This window comes from Denticeps clupeoides, chromosome 11 (assembly GCF_900700375.1).
Source record: "Denticeps clupeoides chromosome 11, fDenClu1.1, whole genome shotgun sequence".
Lineage (NCBI taxonomy): Eukaryota > Metazoa > Chordata > Actinopteri > Clupeiformes > Denticipitidae > Denticeps > Denticeps clupeoides.
Window position 1 is genome coordinate 12,759,997 of NC_041717.1, and position 20,628 is coordinate 12,780,624.

The 20,628-nt window shown below is 43.8% G+C and overlaps 1 protein-coding gene and 1 non-coding gene across 3 annotated transcripts in view; one reads left to right on the forward strand and one right to left on the reverse strand.

Annotated features, from left to right (window-relative positions):
• Positions 1–20,628, forward strand: part of whrnb (whirlin b) — a 65,024-nt gene that overhangs the window by 9,313 nt on the left and 35,083 nt on the right. For both annotated transcript variants that reach the window (XM_028996172.1, XM_028996173.1), the window contains exon 2: positions 20,415–20,615. In XM_028996172.1, the coding sequence (XP_028852005.1) occupies positions 20,415–20,615 (201 nt within the window). The remainder of the gene's footprint in view (positions 1–20,414; positions 20,616–20,628) is intronic.
• On the reverse strand, positions 9,112–9,275 carry LOC114800194 (U1 spliceosomal RNA). Its single transcript, XR_003751349.1, has one exon. It is a non-coding gene; the product is annotated as a U1 spliceosomal RNA (small nuclear RNA).

Consider the following 20,628-nt stretch of genomic DNA (forward strand, 5'->3'; position numbering starts at 1 on the left):
CTGCTTATCTTGAAAAGAACCTAAATTCCCCTTTTTGCATTTGTGTATTTTTTTTTCTGTTACTACCAAGAAGTTTTGTGTGCTAGAAAAATATTATTCAAATTAGTGTTAGCTAAGTAACTGTTTGGTACATAAATATCCGATTTATTAGGTTGGGTTACATCAAGCACTTCTTTATCCATATGGTAGCAGTTATAAAAAGGTGAGATGTTAGGTGTGGATTTGGTTTGGAGTCCTATAAACAGAAGGATGAGATTTTATGCCTACCATTCCGCAAGGACCATGCTGTGCAACGTGTGTCCACTCCAGCCTCCCCCCTGTGAGAGCCCTTGAGCCCAAAGACCTGCACTGACGTAGGCTGCCTCCCTGTCCTCATCTTCCTCCTCTCTCCTCTGCTGTAAAAATAACTTTGTCCACCCACTTCCCAGTTCGCCTACACACACAAATGAATGCATACGTGGACGGAATGGCTTTGACCGGAGTCTGCAGCCGAGGGGGCCGCTGTAACCAATTTTATATTTCAGGAATGTTCTGCTTCTGTTCCCCATTGACACCTGCAAGAAGAACAGGAAGCTGTGTGGAGTCTCCCTATGTTCTCACATGCCTTCTGGAGCCTGTATTTTAAGACGATGGAGTCGAGCATGGCATGTGCATTTGTGTTTTTCTACCTATAAGAGGGTCTTGTGGGTGATGTCCAATGCATGAAACCTTTAAGGGTTTGCAGATGTTAACAATTAGTTGAGGTGCAAAGTGTGCATTGTGCAAAGACAGTTTTGCCTTTATTAGGTGAGACCAAAGTTCAAGTACCTCTTGGAGTTAGTTCCTGCTGCAGATCTCCCTATAATGCTTCACCTCCTAATCTCTTGCTCATTTCAGCACAATGCAGCTTCTGACTGAGTATCAAAGCCGTCATCGTCTGCTACCCATCTAAGCTAACTGATCTGCAGAACACCATTGCACTTCTAAGCTCTAGGAACCCTTTTATATCAGCAAACATTGTCCACGGGCCTCCCTGACAGCTGTCCCAACATGGAAATTTTGTCTTGTTGAATATGATGCCACAAGCTTGGCACACCTATTCTTGTCCAGTTTGGCCCATTCCTCTTTGCAGCCCCTTTTCAAGCACTATTATATTGGATGAGAAGCATCGGTATACAGCCATTTTAAGATCTCTCCACAGATGTTCAATTCAAAAGTCTGGGCTCTGGCTGAGTAGTCCTGAAGTCACTCCTTTTATATCTTGGCTGTGTGCTTTGGCCTGTTGTCCTGCTGAAAGATGAGCCGTCGCCCAAGTCCGAGTTCAAGAGCGCTCTGGAGCAGGACATCCAGGATGTCTCTGTAAGTAGCTGCAGTCATCTTCCCCTCTATCCTGACTAGTCTCCCAGTTCCTGCTGCTGAAAAACATCCCCACAGCTAGATGCTGCCACCACCATACTTCACCATAGAGATGGTATTGGCCTGGTGATGAGTAGTGCCTGGGTTCCTCCATACGTCTACACCAAAGACGAGAGAATTCTGTTTCACATGGTCTGAGTCCTTCAGTAGCCTATTGGCAAACTCCAGGCAGGCTGCCAAGTGCCTTTTACTATTGCAATGTTTCTCAATTATTTTCTGTTATGCCCTCCCAGGAAGAAGTAGCCCCTACCTCAACCCCGACTCGCTGGTCTTTTGATGGTATGCAACGTTTCTAATAAAACCCTAACCCTAAAGTTTATTGCATAGTAAAGCATTTCCTGTCTTTCCATTTGGAACTTTTATTTTGAAATGTCGCATATCATCAAAAGCGCAGCAAGCGGATGAGTGGCTGTATTATTTAGCCTTTTCAAAATTCACAGACATGACTTTTTGAAAGTGGAGATTTGTAGGTTTAATGAGTGAGATAAAATCCAGCTAAGTTATCTTAATGTCTGTCAAACACAGAAGTCACAGCTAACTTTACTTAGCTCAAAAAACCATGTTCCCCAGAGTCACACACACGCTCCCTGGCAGCACTCCGTGCACCTTCAGGGGGGCGGGGCCCACTATTTTAGAAGTGCTGTACTAAGGAATGGCTTCTGTCTGGCCACTCTACCATACAGGCCTGATTGGTGGATGGCTGCAGAGATGGTTCTAGAAGGTTCTCATCTGTCCACAGAGGACCTCTGGAGCTCTGACAGAGTGAACATGGGGTTCTTGGTCACCTCCCTGACTAAGGTCCTTCTTCCCTGATTGCTCAGTTTAGGTGGATGGCCAGCTCTAGGAAAAGTCCTGGTGGTTTTGAACTTCTTCCACTTATGAATGATGGAGGCCACTGTGCTCATTGGGACCTTCAAAGCAGCAGAAAATGTCCTGTAACCTTCCCCAGATTTGGGCCTCAAGATAATCCTGAGGTCTACAGAAAAGTCCTTTGACTTCATGCTTGGTTTGTGCTCTGACATGAACTGTCGACTGTGGGACCTTATATAAACAGGCGTGTGTCTTTCCAAATCAGGTTTGATAAATTTTTTATCCACAGATGGACTCCAATTAAGATGCAGAAAAATCCAAGGATAATCAGGGGACACACATAGGCTCAATTTTGAGCTTCATGGCAAAGGCTGTGAATACTTATGCACGTGTTCTTTCTCAGTTTTTTATTTTTAATAAATTTGCCAAAAACCTCAAGTAAACTTTTTTCACGTTGTCATTATGCCATTTTGGAATAAAGCTGTAACATGTGATCTAACTATGTAAAATTTTTGCTGTTTATACTTTCTGGATGCACTGTACATTGAATGATTATTCTGCTTTTTCAGACAGTGCTTTATCTCATTCAATTGTCCCTGCAGAATAGGTGCAGTCTCCTACAGAGTGACCTCACATGCTGTACATATAAGTAATAATCAAAATAATCTGCAGTTAACTGCCAGATTTTTATACTAAGTCCTCTTTTTATGTTGAAGTAGGATTCAAGTGATAAAACAGAAACCTGCAGAATGGTAGCAGCGTTTGGTATGGAGGTTGATGTTCAGAAAAATGGTTCTCAGCCGTCCTCCAAGCCACTGTGTTTGAGTTTTTAGGCCTTCTTGGGCCTGTGAGTCAGGAGGATTACTCAGCTCCAGCCTCCTCAGTGGCGTCAGCTCTGGAAGGCCATTTGTCTTTGAAAAGAGACAGAGGAGAGGGAAGTGCGATGAGAGCGCATATGGAAGAGGAGATGCAGCAATCAGTGAAATTTGCTTGCTGCACAAAGCTTTGTGTCTGTGTGTGTGTGTCTTTCTGTGTGTGTGCATGTATGTGAGCATTAGGCTGCTCAGTGAAAAACAGAGTTGCATTTTATCTTTCTTATTCTGTTATTTTGAACATTGGATCACATTGCTTGCTCCCATCCATACTTGCTCTCACCCACTGATAGAATTTTATTCAGGATGTAACAATGGTACTCCAGTATAATCGTGAGTGTACATGTGAGCATTATCGTGGATGTGTGTGTACGTGTGAGTACGGGATAGGTCTGCCACAGGGCAGACCTGGTGCGGTTTTATCAGTCATAGTCTGTATTGTGAAACTCAGGGGTCAGGAAGACATTTTTTTTCTAATGACATTTTGCTTTCTTCTCATTACTTGACTGTGACATCAGTAATAGTTCTTAGCTAAAAAGTCTGCAGCATAATTTGTTTTCAAAAAGTGAGATGGATAGGTGTGACCATTTTTGTAAGACCTACTTTGTTCACGTCCGCCTCCCTTCTCTTCTAATGGTGTTTCTGGGTCTGTGGTCTTTAGGGGTTTGGTGAAGAATGCCAGCCGTGTACCGACTGTTCTGGGACTGTCCGCTTGTATGGACGGCCCACTTTTTCAGGTTTTCTTGGGGAAAAAAAGTAGCTAAATGTTTGAGTATGTCCTGCGCTCTGTTCCCGTCCCAATCCATCAAATTAATGACTGGACCCATTCAATAAGGCCCAGCACCATTAGCAGACTGTTGTTGCCTGTTTTGGAAAAGGGCTCTAAACTTGAGTCGGCGAGCTGAGACACTTACATTTACATTTACTGCATTTAATAGATGCCCTTAGCCAGGTTTAAGTCAAAGTTAAAGTTGTGCTTAATTGTCATTTCCATTAGGACATCGACAAACCAGCTACATAAAGTGCATACAAGGGACACATCTATTTTCTTCATGTGAGAATGACCCACAGCGCCCCCTATTGATTGGCCACCACTGGTTGTAAATGTCCATTTTGGAGGGAAGAGATGCTCCGATTATCTTTTCAACTTCCCTCAGTATTCGCTTTAGGGTCTTGAGGTGCCTTTACCATACCAGAAAGTGATGCAGCTGGTCAGAATGCACAGAGTAGTCCCTCTAAAGAATGTGGTGAGGATGGGTGGAGGGATGTGGGCTTTCCTCAGCCTCCGCAGAAAGTAGAGAAACTGCTGGGTTTTCATGGCTGTTGAGCTGGGGTTGGAGAGTCCAGGAGAGGTTTTCCTCTAGATGAACACCGAGGAACTTTGTGTTCTTGACAATCTCCACACAAGATTTGTCAATGTTCAGTGCAAAGTGGTCCCTTCTTAAGTCAACAATCATCTCTTTCGATTTGTCCACGTTCTGAAACAGATTGTTGTCCTTACATCAGTCTGTCAGTTGTTGCACCTCCTCTCTGTTCTCGCTGATGAAACCCACCATGGTCGTATCATCGGCAAACTTGATGATGTGCTTGGTCAGCAGGGTGAACAGCATTGGACTGAGCACACAGCCCTGAGGAGCTCCAGTGCTGGAGACACTGTTCCCAATCAGACTGAGGTCGCTCAGTCAGGAAGTCCAAGATCCAGTTGCAGAGGGAGGTGTTCAGGTCCAGCAGGCTCAGCTTCTCAACCAGATGTTGAGGAATTATGGTCTTGAGTCTATGAACAGCATTTTTGTGTATGTGTCCTTGTTGTCTAGGTGGTGAGGGTCAGATGCAGGGTGGTGGAAATTGCATTGTCCGTGGAGTTGTTTGGACGATTGCAGTGGTTCCAGGGTGGACGGCAGGGTCTTCATATGTTTCGTGACCAGCCTCTCGAAGCACTTCATCATGATGGGTGTAAGTTCAACAGGACGGTACTCATTAAGAGATGACACTAAAGATTTCTTCTCCACTGGCACGATATTGGTGGCGTTGAGACACGTTGGAACAATGGCAGTGCTGAGTAAGATGTTAAAGAACTTCTGCCAGCTGCTCTGCACATTCTCTGAGCATCTTCCAGGGATGTTAACATCACGACACAGCACCTGATCACTGGACGGAGGGTTGGATTTCCTCGCAGTCACATTGTTCTGCGTGTCGAATCATACAAATCACTGTCACAGGCAGAGGTTTTAGTCCTGTAGTTTGTGACAGCCTGGATGCCGTCACAAGCTTCTGGTTGGGACGTGAAGTGATGGACTTAAAAATCTTGTCTTTGTGTCTTGCTCAGGGACACAATGGTATTGAGTGGGGCATGAACCTGGGTCTTCTGGTCTGATCGTGTTACCCACTAGGCCAGTGGTTCCCAAGATTTCTGCCCTGAAACCCCAATTCCTTTCTGCATACACACATTAAAAGAATAAAATTATTAATTGCAAATTTTTATTTCGAAAAAAAACAATATACAGCAGTTGTGGGTTTTTGTTGTTATTCTTCTGATTTTGCACTGCAATTTAGAGTAATCATCCCTAAAAATGCCCAACCCAGCCCGAGCCCGACAGAATTCAGCCCAAGCCCAACCCAAGCTGACTGTGATGCACCCCTTGCACCCCGCTGCCTTCAGGTGATAAGGGTCAGAGGCGAGTGGATCTGACAGGTTGCAGAGCAGATACTCTGTGGTGTGGTGCTAGGATGCCTACACACCGCATTTATCTGAGTGTGTTATAGGCTTCTAGTAGCCTGGAACTCAGCAGACCTCCCTGTGAATCGTGAAAAACTCTCTTAAAAAATACTTCTAATACATTCCTGATCAATACATCAAGTCTTGTGTATAAACTACACTACACATCCATTCATTTAAAGCTGAAGAACCTGGAGATGACAGGTTAGATGATCTTTGAAACAAGGGGTGTGCCACAGAAAAGTCCCAGAATAATCTTTGGTCCTGGGAGGTGAAAATGAATATCATGACCATAAACTGGGAGAAATGTATGTTAGTGGATAACTGGCTAGTAGGCGCACAGCAAACTGGGTATGTTGTTAAGACAGGATAAACTCGGACACAGCAGGCTAAAAATAGTTTTTCATTAAATTTTTATTTATTTACATGAAAATAGACCATATTCAGGGTTAATGTTGGTGATATACTTCCCATATTAAAAAGATAACACCACTCCAATATCAATAAAGAGAGCTCATTCCTGTCTGCCCCACTAGTTTTAAATATAAATAAAATAAATAAATGTGTCTGCCATTACTATGAAGGAAGGTCATTATCAATGTGTGTCTTTACCCCAGAGGGTCTAGGAGCAATAGTCCTCAATCTACACAGCAACTCTAATTTTATTTTTAACTGACTACCCGCAAATCATTAACGGCACAAATATGACTGCAAATAATTTTGTTCACCTCATATACAGGGGCATTTGCTTATTCAGGTCAAGTCTGAACTGATGATATTGAGCTAGTGCCTATGAAGCGTTGCCTGTAGTTTTAGCCAGTTGTGTCATTCAAGGTCCATCAAAGTCTGCAGTACCAACATAAGTCTAGTGACGTGTCCGTCCACTGTAGAAGCGATGTGGTGGTGGTGTCCATCACATTTTTGTGTGTAAGTGTGTGTGTGTGTGTGGGTGCATTTGTGTGTGTGCATGATTCCTGTGTGAAGAGATTATGTCTAGACGGATACACCTGCTCCCTTCTCTCTGGAGGAGTCAGACTGAGTGGGTTTTTTAACTTAAGATGTTTTTAACGGGCTTAATTATAAGCTAGATGAGCTCTTCTCAAACTCGCACTTTGTTACTATCTGAATTACAGTATGTGTGCGTGTGTCATCAGCAACCCTCTTCACAATGCATTTATCACTCAAATATATCAAGGGGGGAAAAAATCACTGTTGTGGAACGTGCATAAAAATAACTGGCACTTCAATTCCTCATCAATATGTGCTCCATCTCAGTATGGCATTTTAACTCTTTTGCTATTTTTTGTTTTTCCCTTCTTTTGGCAGCACAGGGTCAGTAGGAGTGGGGTTATGTCGCTAACTATCAGTAAACGATATCAAGAGTCATTTGATGTAATTTTGCTGTTTGTCTGGAATGGATGTGTCCTTTTCATACATAATCTCAGAATTTTCATTTAAACCAAACCTAAAACTCCTGTAAACCTGGGGGTAAGTTCTGTTGCGATAAATTAAGTCACTGCCATGGACCTCATGGGCTGCCAGAGTGAGCCAGTAGGCATTAGTCCAGCGTTGCTAATGCAGACCCTCATCTGCTCCTTGACCAAATGAACACCCAACACCTCTGTTGATCAGTGGCAAATGTTCATCAATCAGTTTGACTCTGGGCAGTTATTAATGCTCTCCTTTCAGTTGAGCAAATTTGTAGAAGTGCAGCTTTCAATAAAGGATGTCACCAAAGTGTGTTCATAACAGGCAAACCTCAGAGTTGCTTCCAAAGCAGAACATTTGGAAGACAAACTTTTTTAATTGCAGTAAAAAGTGTTATCAAAACCAGATTGAGACATTACAATGGTTCAATAATGCAACTATGCAAAAACTGAATACTTTTTAAAGAAATTATAAATGGTTGCATCTGCCAGACATGATGACTACACATATTTCATAACCTTTTGGTTTTCAATTGTAGGTTAAGTCATTTTTACATTTTTGAATTTGTCACATTACGGTCTGGTTTGTCACGTGATGGGAAGTGGGAAGATGGTGACAGGTGTTTCCCAGCATACTTAATCAGTGTCTTAATCATTGAGTTTGTTCCTTAGTCATTGAGTTCTCTTCACAAACCGACTCAGCTCAGCATTTTTAAAAGTAAGGCTGGTGCTATTGTCCTTTTCCCAACATTTTTATTTTTGACTCCAAGTTGTTCCCCTGCATAACCTAATTCATATTCACAGATTAATATTGCAATACTCCCCAACTCCTCTGCGCTCTCCACACGTGGGTTCCCTTGTATCGTGGACATTTCTTTTTTCGTTGGTGTCTTCTTGTGTTCAATCCTGACAAAATGGCTGAACCCAACTAGCGCCAGAGTTTGTGGCGCTGTGTGGCACGGTTTCTCATCAGTCTGCGATCATTGAACACCTGTTCATCGCCTGCTCCGGTATGTTCGGGATCTGAACAAATGCTGTGCTCGAGCAGCATCACCCCCTGCAGTGCTTGCAGTGACTCACATTCTTCTTCTTGCTGCCACTCCGGAATCACAAATCATTCTCCCCAAACACTATAATGAGGTAGACAGTGGCTGTGAAGCCTTCAGCTAAAGCTGAATAGATACCCCACACCTCGTATTCAGATCATGCTGTTATTATCACTGCTCACTGGGCAGGCAGCCAATTGGGCAGCAGTGCAACTGGGTGCGCCATTAGCCTCCAACCTCACCTACCAGGAATTTATTAAATAAAAAACCCAAAACTGCCTTTTACCACCCTAACAGTGAAGTGTATGTAACCCTATAACTATACCATCCTCAGTCATCAAACTAATTGGTCACTTCAGGACACTGGCTGCCAAGACCACCCTTGAACCCACAGCCCTGTGCTTGCTGCAAGAGGAGCCCCTTGAGAGGTGCCTCCAAGTTTTGAGGCTTTCGTCCAACAAGAAGGTTTGGTGGGGCAGGTCGAGGCCCTACATTGATTACAGGTCTAAAAAAAATCACCAAAAACCGTGACCCCTACCACTTATGAACACCACCCTTGACACCTCTCTTGTGCAATTATATGACCAAATTGGACATGAAAGTGATTGTCATTGTGAAACACAGCACAGCACATGGGGAACACAACAAAATGTGTCCTCTGCTTTTAACCCATCACAGTGGACAGCCATGAAAAGCACCCGGGGAGCAGTTTGTGGGGACGGTACTTTGCTCAGTGGCACCTCAGTGGCACCTTGGCAGATCAAGATTTGAACCGGCAACCTTCTCATTACAGGGCCACTTCCTTAAACGCTTGGCCACCACTGCCCCTGAAGGGGAAAAAAAATCAGGGGAGAGCGCGACCGCAGTCCCCCACTGCCAGAAATTATGCAGTCAAGATTCCCACATTTGGGGAACTCACAGGGGTCAGCACAGCCAGAGTGCAACGGCTGAGCCTCACCCTGGGTGAACTGCCTTCTTTATAATGGTATCTCCCCTGCCAAGTAAGGACTTTTGACTGGGCCATTCTAACATATGTTTTGTTTTAAATCCTTCCATTGTTGCTTTATATTTAGGGTAATTGTCCTGCTGGAAGGTGAACCTCCACCCCAGTATCAAGTCTTTTGCAGACTCCAAGAGGTTTTCTTCCAAGATTGCCCTGTATTTGGCTCTATCCATCTTCCCATCAACTCTGACCAGCTTCCCTGTCCCTACTGATGAGAAGCACCCCCAGAGCATGATGCTGCCACCACCATATTTGACAGTTGGGATGGTGTGTTCAGAGTGATGTGTGGTGTTAGTTTTCTGCCACACTTAGCGTTTTGCATTTTGGGCAAACATTAAATTTTGGTCTCTTCTGACCAGAGCAACTTCTTCAAAATGTTTTCTGTGTCCCCCACATGGCTTGTGGCAAACTGCAAACAGGACTTCTTATGGCTTTCTTCTTGCCTCTCTTCCATAAAGGCCAACTTTGTTGAAAGCACGACTAATAGTAGATTGACTCACATCAGCTCATGTAGATTCCTTCTCTATAATATCAGACGAATCCGCCCTTATCTGTCAACCCAGGCCATCCAACTACTGGTTCAGTCTTTAGTTATCTCAAGACTGGACTACTGTAACTCCCTTCTAGCTGGTCTACCACTATGTACCATCCGACCTCTACAACTAATACAAAACCAGCAGCATGACTAATCTTCAACCTTCCCAAATTCTCCCACACCACCCCTCTGCTACGCTCCCTCCACTGGCTCCCAGTAGCTGCACACATCAGGTTCAAAATACTGATGCTGGCCTACAAAGCCAAACATGGAGTAGCACCATCCTACCTCACAGCCCTTATTACACCTCGCACTTCACCTCGTATTCCCTGAGCCTCCAGTACTGCTCGCCTGGTCCCTCCATCGCTAAAGGTAAAAGGAAAACATTCATCTAGACTCTTCTCCGTCTTGGCCCCTCGGTGGTGGAATGAACTTCCCCTCGAGGTCAGAACAGCTCAGTCACTGAATATTTGCAAAGACCTTCCTCTTTAGAGAATATTTAGATTAACTTGTAACTTTCTTATTGTCGAACTTGTGTACAGAATCTACAAAAGAGTGAATAAAAAGATTGTATTCATAGTTGGGGTCCTAGTGAACCATAATTGATCGCTTCATCGATGGTAACTTGAAAGCACATTGTAAGTTGCTCTGGATAAGGGCATCTGTCAAATGCTTTAAATGTAAATGTAGATCTCTGCAGCTCGTTCAGAGTCACCATGGGCCTCTTGGCTGCATTTCAGCGCTGTCCTTGTTCGGCCTGTGAGTTTAGGTTTACAGCCTTGTCTTGGTAGGTTTACAGTTGTGCCATGCTCCTCCCATTTGATCTCTTGAACAGCGCTCCATGTGATGTTTAAGGCTTTTTGTAGATTAAGCCTGCTTTAAATTTCTCAATAACTTTATCCCTAACCTGTCTGGTGTGTTCTTTGGACTTCATGGTGTTGTCACTCCCAATATTCTCTTAAACAACCTCTGAGGCCGTCACAGAGCAGCTGTATTTTTACTGATGTAGCGCCCCTAGCCCAGCCAGGGATACGCTCCCTGGGTTCCCTCTGAACCTCAGTATTTAACTAGTTAAACTATTGTTAAATTTTGGATATGCTAAATTTCTCCCACCACTTACCAATAAGGAAAACCACTAAATACACAAATTAACACACCACAAGTATTCTAACACACACAAATAATTTACTAAATATATTTACATATTACATTACTGATTAGAACATGAACAATTAGGTCAAATAATATTCCACTCAACACATATATAACAACTCAAAAGTAAAAGTCCTCGAACACTCAATAACTCAAAAAGTCAATAGTTGAACTAACCCGGGTACCCCACACTACTCGTTGCAGGCCTGAGTCGCTGCTCGGGTGCATGGTAGCCGAAACAGAAAATGGCTGCTTCACTCGCGTAGAGCAATAAACCAAAAAAATACCAGGTACCTCCTTACTCCGTCATCCGCTGAACGGCATGAAGGAGCCTTCTCAGGATCGGTCCTGGTGTCCAGCAGAGCTCGCTCGGTCCTGGCCTCCGCGTTGGCGACCTGACGTCCGCGTCTTCCCTTCTGTGACCCGCGTACCGCGTCGGATTCACCGCTCGGTTTCGCGATCGTAATCTGTCTATAATATCCGCTATCGTAATGGGTCACTATCCGTTTCCCACTAGCGCAATATGTTCCGGAGGGTATAAATACATGTGCTATGTATCTATTTCCACCGGACTCGCAGGTAACTTTACTGCACCTCGCATCCGTCCTCCATCCTTCTCCTCTCCCTTTCTCTTCCGGTCTCTCCAACCAATCACCCCCCGCTCACACACAGTAGGCAGGTAGTACACACATTACCGTAAGGAAATACTTTACATATACAAAAAGTTAATTAAATGCAAATACAAAAATTGTTCCTCCATACAATAAATAAACAATAAATAAATACCTTATCCAGGCATTTATCAGTTCTATAAAATAAATAAAATAAACAGAATAAAATATCAGCAGGGCTACACTCTCCCCCCTCAAAATGTCAAGATGTCCTCATCAGACATACCATAACCTTACTAGCGTGGCATGAGGTGTGTATAACCTGAGCTGTATCTTACTGACTTGATCCTATATGAATCACTACACCCCGGTGTACTATTGTCAGCGGCTGCTCAATACTTTGTCCGGGTTTGTCATAGGTCAATCTAACAACTGGTTTAGTTTTTCGCCTTTCTCTGATTAATGGAGGTATATTCTGAGCTTCGTCCTCAGATTCTCCTGATTTTTCAGATTCCTCTTCTATTGGAATGTCCAGTATTTCAGACACTTCGTCTTCCAGACCAGATGAATCCATTTCAGGTCCATTTTGCATTTCTTGATCCAGAACTTCATGTGATTCTTCACCACCCTGAATCTGTTCTGTTTCTGTTGTTCCTTGAGGCAAAGAATGCAACTCAAATGGTATTGATCTAAGTTCAATGTAAGACTGTCCACCCTCAGATTCTTCGGACGATTCTTCTCCACTTTCCTGATTCTGGATTTCAGTATCTGGACATTGTTTTTTCTGTCGACGTTGTCGATGGGCGGAGTTCTGAGATGCTTCAGTCAACTCTACTGTGGATGGAAGTCTCACTGCCTCTCCAATAGGTAGTAGATGATCACGGTGTAGAACTTTCATCTTACCAGTTCCTGTTTCCGGTTGAACCTGATACACAGGTAAGTTCGGCAATTTCCTCTTCACACGGTATGGCACAAAACCCCAACGGGATTGAAGTTTGTGTTTCCCATGCAATCCAAGATTTTTCACTAGCACTCGGTCTCCAGGATCTAAAGACTGAGCGACCACTCTTTTGTCATATGACCTCTTGTTACGTTGGTGAGTTTTATTCGCCACAGCTGTAGCAAGCTGGAATGCTTCTTGCAAACTCATCCTTAACTTGTTCACATATTGTGAATGAGTAACCATGTCATGGTTGTCCGGTGAAGTACCGAAACAAATGTCCACAGGAAGTCTTGCTTCCCTCCCAAACATCAAACGATAAGGGGAAAATCCTGTTGCGTCATTTCTGGTGCTATTATAAGCATGCACCACATGCCCAAGGTGTTGACTCCACTTTTGCTTCTTGTCAGCACTCAAGGTCCCTAACATGGACAGCAGTGTCCGGTTGAACCTCTCAGGCTGTGGATCACCTTGAGGATGATATGGTGTAGTTCTTGATTTCTTTATACCCATCATGCTTGTCAACTCTCGGATCAGGTGACTCTCAAAGTCTCGTCCTTGATCGGAGTGAATACGAGCAGGAAGCCCGTAATGTACAAAGTACTTGTCCACTAGCACTCTGGCCACCGTGCCCGCTTTCTGATTACGGGTGGCAAAAGCCTGTGCGTAGCGAGTAAAATGATCTGTGATCACTAAAATATTACCCAGACCCTTAGAGTCAGGTTCCAAGGTCAAAAAATCAATACATACTAAATCCATGGGTCCACTGCTCACAATTTGATTCAGGGGAGCAGCCCTTTCACATGGACTTTTCCGTGTCACACAGTATCCACACGACTTAATGTACTGTTCAACATCCTTGGACATTTTCGGCCAGTAAAACCGGTCTCTCAGCTGATCAACCACTCTGTCAGTTCCAAGATGTCCAGCCTCATCGTGTAATGCTTTCAACACTGTGCCTCTAAACCGACGTGGTAGTACCAATTGTACTTTTTCCACTCCTCCTCGATTCACTTTACGAAAGAGCAGTTCATCTTTCAGAATCAACTTGTCAGCTTCTTGCTTGAATAATGCAATCTCTGGGTCAATTCCAGTACCAACTGGCCATGTCCCTTGTAGTTTAGCCTTCAAGACTAACCCCACTACAGGATCTTGTTTCTGTGCCTTGATCAACTCGGCTTGAGTCATCAACTCCAATGAATTCAGGTCCAGTCGGGTAGGAAAAGCATACAGTTCCGGAACGCATTCTGGAGTTGCTCCTAGTTGCTGTACCAGTGGAACCTCGCATCCATGTTCATGACGTACAAGAGACTTATTGCAAATGACTTTGACACCAGTCCTTGATATGTCTTGCCACTCTTGCATCTCTTCTCTCCCTTCATGTTTCCTCAAGAGGAGATCAGCGTCGATGTTCTCTCTTCCAGGTCTGTAACGCACGTCAAAATCGTACGTAGCCAATGCCGCTAGCCATCTATGCCCAGTAGCGTTAAGCTTCGCAGACTTCAGAACATACGTGAGTGGGTTATTGTCTGTTTCCACAGTAAATCGAGCCCCATAAAGGTAATCATGGAACTTATCCACCACGCTCCACTTTAGTGCCAGAAATTCCAACTGATGAATGTGATATCTCTGTTCAGCACTATTCAATCTTCGACTGGCGAATGCAACAGGTCTCAAACCTTCTGGGTGGTCTTGATTTAAGACTGCGCCCAACCCCTGCAGGCTGGCATCCACATGTAGTACATATGGTTTGCTTGGGTCAGCAAAGGCCAGTACTGGTGCATGGGTAAGTGCATACTTGATCTGATTGAACGAATGAGTACATTCCACAGTCCATCGGTCCCCAAACGGTTCAGACTGCTTGAAGTACTCCCCAGCGGATTCTTTGCGAGATGTCTTTCCTTTTTGCATTGGAGGGTATCCTTTTGTGAGTTCTGTAAGTGGCTTGGTGATCGCGGAGTAGATTTGGATAAATCTGCGGTAATAACCACAGAAACCTAAGAAAGATCGGAGTGTCTTCAAATCAATGGGTTGCGGCCAATTAGCAACTGCTGCTACCTTGTCTGGGTCTGTAGCAATGCCATCCTTCGAGACAATGTGTCCCACATATTTGACTTCCGTCTGACAGAACACACACTTGTCTAAGGACACTTTTAACCCAGCACTCTCCAATCGGTCTAGTACCTTGAGTAGGCGTTCTTCATGTTGTTCCAAAGAATCTCCAAAGACAATTAAGTCATCTAGGTAAACTAAAACCTGTAGAAGATTCATATCTCCTACTGTTTTTTCCATAAGTCATTGGAATGTCGCCGGTGCTCCTGAGATACCTTGCGGCATTCTTTCAAACTGGTAGAATCCCAATGGACAGATGAAAGCAGTTTTTTCTTTGTCCTCCTCAGCCATCGCAATTTGATAGTAGCCACTTCTCAAGTCAAGAACAGTGAACCATTTGCTCCCTGCCAGACAGTCGAGGGCATCATCAATGCGCGGTATGGTGTATTGGTCTGGTGTGGTGCGTGTATTTAACGTACGATAATCTACACACATCCTTACACTTCCATTTTTCTTCCTTGCTATCACTATGGGTGACGCATATGGACTATGCGACTCCTTGATAACTCCTGCAGCAAGCAGTTGTCTGAGGTGTTCCCTCACATCCTCTATATCAGCAGGCGCGATACGACGTGAATGTTCCCTGAATGGTTTTGGGTCAGACAATCGGATGGTATGTTCTACCCCTTTAGCTAGACCCACGTCACACTCCAGGACAGAAAAGACGTTCGATCTCTTTGCGAGTTGTTGACTTAATCTTTGCTTCCACTCAGATGGTATGGGTGAATCTCCAAATTTGAATAAAGCGGGATCCAGTTTGTCTTCTGTCTCCGAAGAGACTAACCCAGGCAAGACAGAATCCACTGGATATAACTGCGCCAGCACCGTTCCTTCTTGAATCACAGTCTCTTTCAAAGACTCATTGTGAACCACTACTGAGAAGCTATCCACGTCAATTTCACTCCTCCTGGTGACCGATGACTGAACTAGTACACCAGCAGGAATGTTTAACTCTGTGGACACATCCAGTAGTAAATCCCCTTCGAGCACACTTGTCAGGAAGTCGACTTTACAGTGGGCATGACTGCTGCCTCCCGGTGGTAAAACCAGTGTTCCAGGACCTGACCAGCTCACACTACCGATGGCCTCGGCCTCGTCGTCCTTCCATTGTCTTTTCAAGTGGTTTTGTCTACTATGGCCTTCCATGGTTATTGGAGCATTAATTCCAAGGCTCCGTATCACTTCAACACCTGCTGTGCCTTCGCACAACTTAGCAAGCCGTTGGAACAGGCTAGCATTTGTCCCAATGATCACTGGAGTTTGATCAGGTCCCCTGGGACCAGGACATACTAACGCTAAAACAGCCAGAGTCTCTGGTTCTCCCAGTAGCGCTTGGGGGAATTCCATGGTAACCACTATATAACCCTTGTAGGGGTAGCTCGACTCACTTAAGCCCCAAACAGCAAGTCCAGTCACTGGGAGAATAGGAACATATGGGAGATGTTCCCGATGCCAGGACTCAAAGATTACAGTGACCTGTGACCCGCTGTCAAGCAAGGCGTCACAAGCATGACCATTGACCTTCAGTGGTACAATGGTAGAAGGTCCTACAAGTCCATCCGGAATACAAAGGCCATTATTCTGATGAACGGCACTTCGCTTCACTGAACAGTTAAGGTTACTGTTATCACCGTGGACAGTAGATTTTAGCTTGTTCTTTGTGCCTTTTATGGATCTAATCAACTTCTGAATGACCAAACGCTGGTTTTCCTCATTGTGACATTTGTTAGCAATGTGTCCTGCACCCCCACATCTGTAACAAAAATATCCATCACTTTGCTGATGGTCCTTTGGCACAAATCTTGTGGACTGGGGTGACTTTATGCCTGTAGCAAAAGTTGTGACCTCAGTGATCTCTCTACCACTATGGTGTACTTTGTTTTGTAGTCGCTTCACCTGCTTCTTCAGAGCAGTGATTTCCTCATTCGGACAACTATCAACAACTGTGTCCAGTGGAGAATGAGCCTTTAAGTCAGTGACCCCAACAGTACTGTCGTTCTTCACTATGGAGCTTAATTGTGTCTTAAGATCCTGAAGCTGCAGTTTTAGTTCTTGAATGTCTGTCTGTATAGCTGGCTGTACATTAACACGCTTGTTATGCACCGATGTGCTCAGCTTTGCCCGAGAATCTTCATATTCTTCCTCCGCGCGTATTTCACTAAGCAATTGTAGAAAATTAGGCGGATTGCTTAAACGCTCTCTTAGTCTTAGTTGCAGAAGCTTCAAATCAGCACGTGGATCAGCACCTCATAGCAGTTGTTCCACTCTGACTCTGTCCTTATCTGCGAGTGAAATTCCTCCTTTCTGTAGTACTTTGCTTAAAGGTTTTTCAAGCCTCCTTACAAAATCGGAGAGTTTCTCACGGGGCAACTGTTGCATGAGTCTAAAAGTGAAATATAGATCTTCACCAGATTCAGCACTTCCAAATGCACGTTCCAGAGCATTCACATAGTCTCTAGAACTGAGGTCGGGTGCATCATCCCGAGCCGCTTTAATTACTTCCAAAGCAGGTCCTCGAATGCTTTCCATTATGCGACGTTTCTTTTCCTTGTCTGAACAGTCACACTCGGATATCATCAGATAGGCCTGTTCATTCCAAAGATCAAAAGATTCCTCACCCACAGGTGTAGGAAAAGTCCCAGAAAAAATTCGCAAACGTCGAAAACTTCCACCATCTGAAGATGTCTTGACGCGTACCGCGTCGGATTCACCGCTCGGTTTCGCGATCGTAATCTGTCTATAATATCCGCTATCGTAATGGGTCACTATCCGTTTCCCACTAGCGCAATATGTTCCGGAGGGTATAAATACATGTGCTATGTATCTATTTCCACCGGACTCGCAGGTAACTTTACTGCACCTCGCGTCCGTCCTCCATCCTTCTCCTCTCCCTTTCTCTTCCGGTCTCTCCAACCAATCACCCCCCGCTCACACACAGTAGGCAGGTAGTACACACATTACCGTAAGGAAATACTTTACATATACAAAAAGTTAATTAAATGCAAATACAACAATTGTTCCTCCATACAATAAATAAACAATAAATAAATACCTTATCCAGGCATTTATCAGTTCTATAAAATAAATAAAATAAACAGAATAAAATATCAGCAGGGCTACACTGACATTAGATTACACACAGGTGCACTCGATTTAGTCATTAGCACTCATCAGGCAATGTCTATGGGCAACTGACTGCACTCAGACCAAAGGGGTTGAATAATTACGCACACCCCACTTTTCAGTTATTTATTTGTAAAAAAAAGTTTGGAATCATGTATGATTTTCATTCCAATTCTCAAGTATACACAACTTGTCAGTCTGCTAAGTAACACTTACTTTTTAGGTATTACTATTACAAAACTTGAAACCATGATCCATAAACTGTGATCAAACCTCTATCAAGGTTTTGCTGCACCTTTGGTAAATTATAGCTTTTACCCACCTAAATAGTTCCCCTTAGTCTGACCGATAATGTACGCACGATGAGTCACACAGCTGCTCGACGCTGCTGTCCCCAGATGGTCTTCGACAGCCTGCTGTCTGCGTGACTCTGAGTGTCAGTGCAGTTAGTGTTCAAATGTTGAAAGATTAAAAAGATGGCAGTGAGTGATAAATAAAGGGTTTGACTCAGGACATCAGATTTGCGATCCTCTAATCAGCTAATCTGCCTCTGTCACAGGCGGCAAAGTAGCCTTTGACAAAGTATCCATTTGCGGCAAAGTAGCCTTTAATTAACTCTGATAGGTGCTTCTAATTAATCCTTAACATAATGCATCCTCATGATTTACATAAATTACCAGTAAGAAAACAATTAAGAAGTGCCCTACACACGCCCTACGCTTAGTTTGAAAATAGTGCACACGATATATTTTATTCTGTATGTATGTGAAGAGAAACTTTTGATTAATGATGCTTGTGCCCGTGTATGTGCGTGTGCATTGTGTGTTTTCATGTGTTAAGCATTTTTCTCTTCCAAATTGTCATTGATAGCAGTGTAGAGATGAGACAAAGTCAGGGTTCTTACCCCTGTCTTCTCTAGTACTGAATAAAGAGAGATTGACGCTGCTGAGCCAGTAACACGGAGGTCCTGACAGCCTTGGCACTCAGTAACAAAGACTGAGTGATGGTGTGAAATATTTGGTAGCCATAGTACCAGTGTGTGTCTGTGTGTGTGTATATATGTTGTTTGTGAGTGCTTGTATTGCCAGCCAGGAAGAGAAAACTTGTTTTCACAAAGTAAGGGGACTTTGTAAAGAGGCTCTGGGTCCCGTCACTTTAGAGGATCTGTAGTAGTAGCACTGACAGCTGGATGTATCTGGGACACTGGAGAGATGGAGTGGTGAGAGCTCAGGCCCTTGGGAAACAGGAGGAGACAGGCTATGGGTGCAGAGGCTCTTAGTAACTGGTTCTTTGTGACAGTAAGGTTAACCCAGATGATAGAGAGCAGGTTTCCTAGCAGAACATTGTCCAAAGCATCATACTCCCTCTGCTGGCTAGCCTTCTTCTGCGACACACACACAGCAATCTGCAAAGACAATATCATTCATCAGATCAGGCCACCTTCTAACATTGTGCTGTGGTCCGGTTCTGACCTTTGAGCTGCAGAAGCTTCTATTGGATCAGATAACAAAAGGCAGCCTTTATTCCCCATGTGGGTCAATGAGTCTTGACCACCCAAACTTGCTCAGGTCCTTACACTTGCCTATTTTCTCTGCATCCAGCCAATCAACTTGCATGACATACTCTTATGTAATAATTAAATATACAGTCCTGGCTTGAACACCCCTTTGGATTGAAACACACACACACACACACACTTCAAGCTTTGAGAATGACACAAATACTGGTTTTCACAAAGTTTGCTGCTTTGGTGTTTTCAGATCTTTTTGCCAGTTGATTCTGTGGTGTATTGAAGTATAATTACAAGCATTTTATACTTTTCAAAGGCTTTTATTGACAATTACATCAAGTTTATGCAAAGAGACAATATTTGCTCACCTTTTCTTCTCTGGACAATAATTTTTCCAGATGCCCCAAACAATCAGAAAGGGGCTTCTTCAGAGAAAATGACTTTACCCCAGTCCTCAGCAGTCCAATCCCTGTCCTTTTTGCAGAATTTGCAGTCTGTCCTTGATGTTTTTCTTGGAGAGAAGTTGCTTCTTTTACTACCCTTCTTGAGACCAGGCCATCCTCCAACAGTCTTTGCTTCACTGTGCGTGCAGATGCACTCACACCTACCTGCTGCCATCCCTGAGCAAGCTCTGCACTGTTGGCACCTTAATCCCACAGCTGAATCATCTTTAGGTGGCACTTTCTGGACTGGGCACCCTGAAGCCTTCTTCACAACACTTAAATCTCTCTCCTTGAAGTTTTTGATGATTCGATAAATGATTGATTTAGGTGCAATGTTAGTAGCAGCTTGTTGTGCAATGCAATGGTGACTGCACATGTTTCCTTGCAGGTAACAATGGTTAACAGAGTAAGAACAAAAGCATCCAGTCGGCTATTCTAACTGATCTCTGATCTCCAGCCTTATGCTCATCAATATTCTCACTTGTGTTAATGAGAGGATCACTGAAATGATCTCAGAAGGTCCTTTTTTGTCAATATAGGCCAAAACTTTTGGCCTATATAATATAATATAATATAATATAATATAATATAATATAATATAATATAATATAATATAATATAATATAATATAATATTTTATTATATTGGTCACTTCAAGCTGTGACTCATTTTGTTTGTTTGTTTCTTTCTTTCTTTCTTTCTTTCTTTCTTTCATTCAGGTTTTAAAGGGATGTAAGAAACTCTCCATGGCTGTGTGCTCGATGGGCCGCATCCCAGGAGGCTATATCACCAATCATATCTACACCTGGGTGGATCCTCAGGGCCGCAGTGTGTCCCCCCCACTGGAGCTGCTTGAACAGCACACGGGCACAGGAAGACGGGGACAGCCGCATACCCGCCTGGAGAACAGTGAGAAGAGGGTGAGATATCGTG